The 3581-nt window shown below is 54.6% G+C and overlaps 1 protein-coding gene across 2 annotated transcripts; it reads right to left on the bottom strand.

Moving 5' to 3' along the window:
- Positions 1-924: 924 nt before the first annotated feature.
- On the bottom strand, positions 925-2918 carry LOC123128894 (uncharacterized). 2 transcript variants are annotated; one of them, XM_044549008.1, is made up of 2 exons: positions 2176-2911; positions 925-2133 (listed from the first exon to the last, which is right to left on the bottom strand). In XM_044549008.1, the coding sequence occupies exons 1-2, from the start codon at positions 2590-2592 to the stop codon at positions 1174-1176; spliced, it is 1377 nt and encodes a 458-aa protein (XP_044404943.1). In that variant the 5' UTR covers positions 2593-2911; the 3' UTR covers positions 925-1173. The 2 variants fall into 2 exon arrangements, with proteins under 2 accessions (XP_044404943.1, XP_044404942.1); XM_044549007.1 differs by having other exon boundaries at positions 925-2918.
- Between the last annotated feature and the right edge of the window lie 663 nt (positions 2919-3581).

Below are 3581 nucleotides of genomic sequence, written 5' to 3'. Positions count from 1 at the left end.
AGATCTCATGCAGCTCGCGGCGTGGGGCCAGCAAAATTGTAGCAGGCAAGGTGCGTGGTTCAGCTGTGCGGAGGCATACGGCGGCTGAGGGCAGCGCGTTTGGCAACGGCAGGGCGCACGGGGTTAGCAGGGTGGCCGGTGTACATCAATACTAGTACATGGCACAGTACATACTCGATCGATAGTATACACAAGTCAGTACGATTAATATTGTAGTCAGTGCTTGTACTTTTATGTGTGAAAAACCCAGTTCCTGTACACGATCGATAGTAGTATACAACAAGTCAGTAAGTTAATAGAGTTGAGATTGAACGAAAGAAAATAAACAGGACCGACAAGATCATGTGCCCATCACCCGCCTCGTGTGTTCGTGTTGTGGCCATCAGCCAGCCAGCGGGAGATCGGCTGCTTAGCTAGCTTCGTCTACGTAGTACGTATAGCTTGGAAAATACTCTGAGCTAGCCTCGTACGTGTGTACGCCGGAAACCACTTGGCTACAACGCCATCAAGGTTGGGACCAAGGCTCAAAACGAGTGGTAAATAGGTCTTTTCATGTGTCTTTTAACACTATTAAGGCTTAAAATGGATGATAGTGTCATAAAGAGCATAAAATTTAAACTCCGTGTTAAATAAGAAAGACATTTTTTCTCAATGTCAAATAAGGCAACAAATTTTAAGACGATGTTAAATAAGGAATTCTCTCATTAGAAGGACACTTTTACGTATAATGCATATTTGTAAAGTTTCCAGTGAAATATGTTCCATGTGAGTTGTTGTTTTTTATGTAGATTACACCAAAATGTATTTCATCATGAAATTTGACGAATATGTATCAATACTTACATATATATGTGCATTTTTTTAGATTTTTCTCAAACTTGTAAAGTTAGTTTTTTCAAAAAATTGGTTTCCTGGAGCCAAGTGTCAAAAATCATTACTCTAAATAGTTTGACTACTTTAGTGCTTATTTTGCACCATAGTGATATTACACCCACTCTGTACTCAAACCAATTCAAAATGAGAAAGGGAAAAATAGAAAAAGAATAGTTTTTCTTTCTCCTCTTGTTCTCGTTGATCTTCCAATTTCCCCCCTCCTCCCATCTTATACCCAAGCCCTTTGGCTTTCACTATATTTGAATGTTTGCACATAAGCCCCTAAAAAAGCTTCTATCCTCAGCTCTTCTTCCACTCCTCGGCGCCGGCGAGGTAGGCCTTCTTCCTCTTCTCCGCTCGCGCGCACGCGCAGATGATGACGAAGCAGGCGGCGTAGACGGCGTACACGCGCCAGTTCGCGCGCGGGGCCTCGCCGGCGGCCGCGCGGTGGAACACCGCGGCGTAGTAGTGGAGGCCGACGGCGAGCCCCACCACCATCTGCGCCAGGCCGAGCGCCTTGGTGGCGTCCGCGCCGCCCTCCTCCTCCTCCGGCGAGGCGGCCCCGGAGAAGACGGCGACGAGGTCCACCATCTGGAGCACGAGGTAGCCCATGAAGCCGAGCGACTGCGCGGCCTGCGTCCAGGCGTAGGCCGCGGGCGAGGCGGCGTGGAAGAAGCGGAGCGGCTCCAGCCCCGTGGCGGCGGCGGCGAGCGCGAGCGTGCCGAAGTAGATGGCGAGGTAGGCCTGCGAGAGCAGCAGCGCGCGGTGGAGGAGCGGCAGGTACGGGCCCATGCGCCGCACCAGCGCGGTGAGCATGCAGAGGGGCAGCAGCAGCAGGGCCACCGACGCCGCGGAGGCCGCCGCCACCCCCCACCGCCCCCCCAGGACCGGCCGCACGCCGCCGGCGATCCCCGCATTGGCGGCCGACAGGTACGCCTTGGACGTGTACGACAGCCGCGCCAGGTCCGGCATGAGCGTCTGATGCAGCCGCGCCGGGAGGCCCCGGAACTCGGACATGAGGTCCTCCGTCCCCTCCGCCTCCTCCGCGAAGACCACGTCCTCCTCCACCCCCGCCGCCTCCTCGCTGCTCACGGTCGAATTCGCCTTCACCTTCCCGTCGGCGACGACGGCCTTCGCTTTCTTGCTCGACTTGGCCGAATCCGCCGTCGAATTGGACGGCTTCTTGGCCTTGGGAGCGCCCCCCTCAGATTTCACCGGCTTGGCAGCGCCCGCCTTGGAGGACTTGGCGGAATCGGCGCTCTTGGGCTTGGCGGTGGCCGCCGCCTTGTCCAGCTTCGGGACCTTGGGCTTGGCCGCATCGCCGGCCGCTTTAGTGGCCGGCTTCTTGGTCGTGGCCGCATCGCCGCCCGCTTTAGCGGTCGGCTTCTTGGTCGTGGTCGACTCCGCTTTAGCGGTCGCCTTCTTGGTGGTGACCTTGGTCGTCGTCGAGGTGGACTCCTCCGGTTTCGTGCCTTTCAGAACCTTGGTCTGATTCTTGGCGCCAGAGGAGACCTTCTTCTTGACGCCGGCAGCAGCGGTGGTCTTGGGCGGCTTGACCGGCTCGTCGTCATCGGTGGAGACGAGCTCCTTGCGGCCGCCGGAGAGCTTGGGCTTGGGCTTGGCGGCCGGCGGAGCGGAGGAGCAGAGCGCAATGTGGCAGCAGAGGAGGGCGAGGAGCAGGAGCAGCAGCACCGGCCTCGGCGGCGACCGAGCTGCCATCTCTGGCGGATCTGGCCGGGGCTTTTGCGGAGCGAGATCCGGGAAGAGTGAGGGAGGGTGAAGGTATTTTTGGCTCGATTTATACGTGGGGAAATTGGAGGCGAAAAGGGACGAAGAGAGGAGGAAGCTGTGAGTGTGAGCCGTGGTGAAGAGTGCGAGTGAGTGGGGAGCGAACCACACCACCACTGCTGGAGTGCTGGGTGTGTGAGTGGAGTGGGGAGTGAGCGAACTACGACGGCGTGTGGCACGGCCGGTACCGGGGCACGCACACGACCACGTCCACGTTGGTGCGGCTCCTCCGAACCGTCGGTGGACTTTCACCAGCTCGTTGCGCGCGAATGCCCGTCCCGGTCCAGACAGCACGACAAACCGACGAGCGGATGAGAGGTTTGTTAGGTCCCCGTCCTGGTCCATGCACACAAGAGGCATCTTCCTATTTCAAGAGCTGGTCTCTTCTCTTTGATCATCTAGACTGGCTCTTTATGGATTGGATGTCCATTCTCATCGTTTTGATCATACTCACCGTGTTGAAAAAGGATTTTCTGTCCACTATGTTTGCATTTCCATTTTTTCGTGTAAACACCGACTAAAATGCAGTTCATGTCCGTGACTGCGACATGACTTGAACTTTGTTTGTTTGTTGTTTGCGACCGGTGGCAATCAATTCTTTTGATTCTCACCACCCCACGATCCCTCAGCTAGACCGTAGCAAAGAACAAATGTGCCTAACAAAACGAGAACGGTTGTTGACATAAGTCGGCGCTACATATTAGTTCACGCATCTCAAATTAAGATGTTGGGCGGTGGATCGTAAAATGTTAGGTGAATTGTGCCAAGAGAGCCTCTAGCAGAGACGCCATATCCACAATCGCTATATTGCATATGAAGCATGCTTTTGGAGGTTAAACATGCGAAGTGCAAATTCAAAGTCGTCGTTTTTGTTTTTGTTTTGTTTTTGTTTCTTTTTCATTTGATCAAAGAAACGGATT

The sequence above is a fragment of the Triticum aestivum genome, chromosome 6A, assembly GCF_018294505.1.
Source record: "Triticum aestivum cultivar Chinese Spring chromosome 6A, IWGSC CS RefSeq v2.1, whole genome shotgun sequence".
NCBI classification, from domain to species: domain Eukaryota; kingdom Viridiplantae; phylum Streptophyta; class Magnoliopsida; order Poales; family Poaceae; genus Triticum; species Triticum aestivum.
Note: the sequence above shows the minus strand (reverse complement) of the source record. Positions and strands in the feature narration are given on the sequence as shown.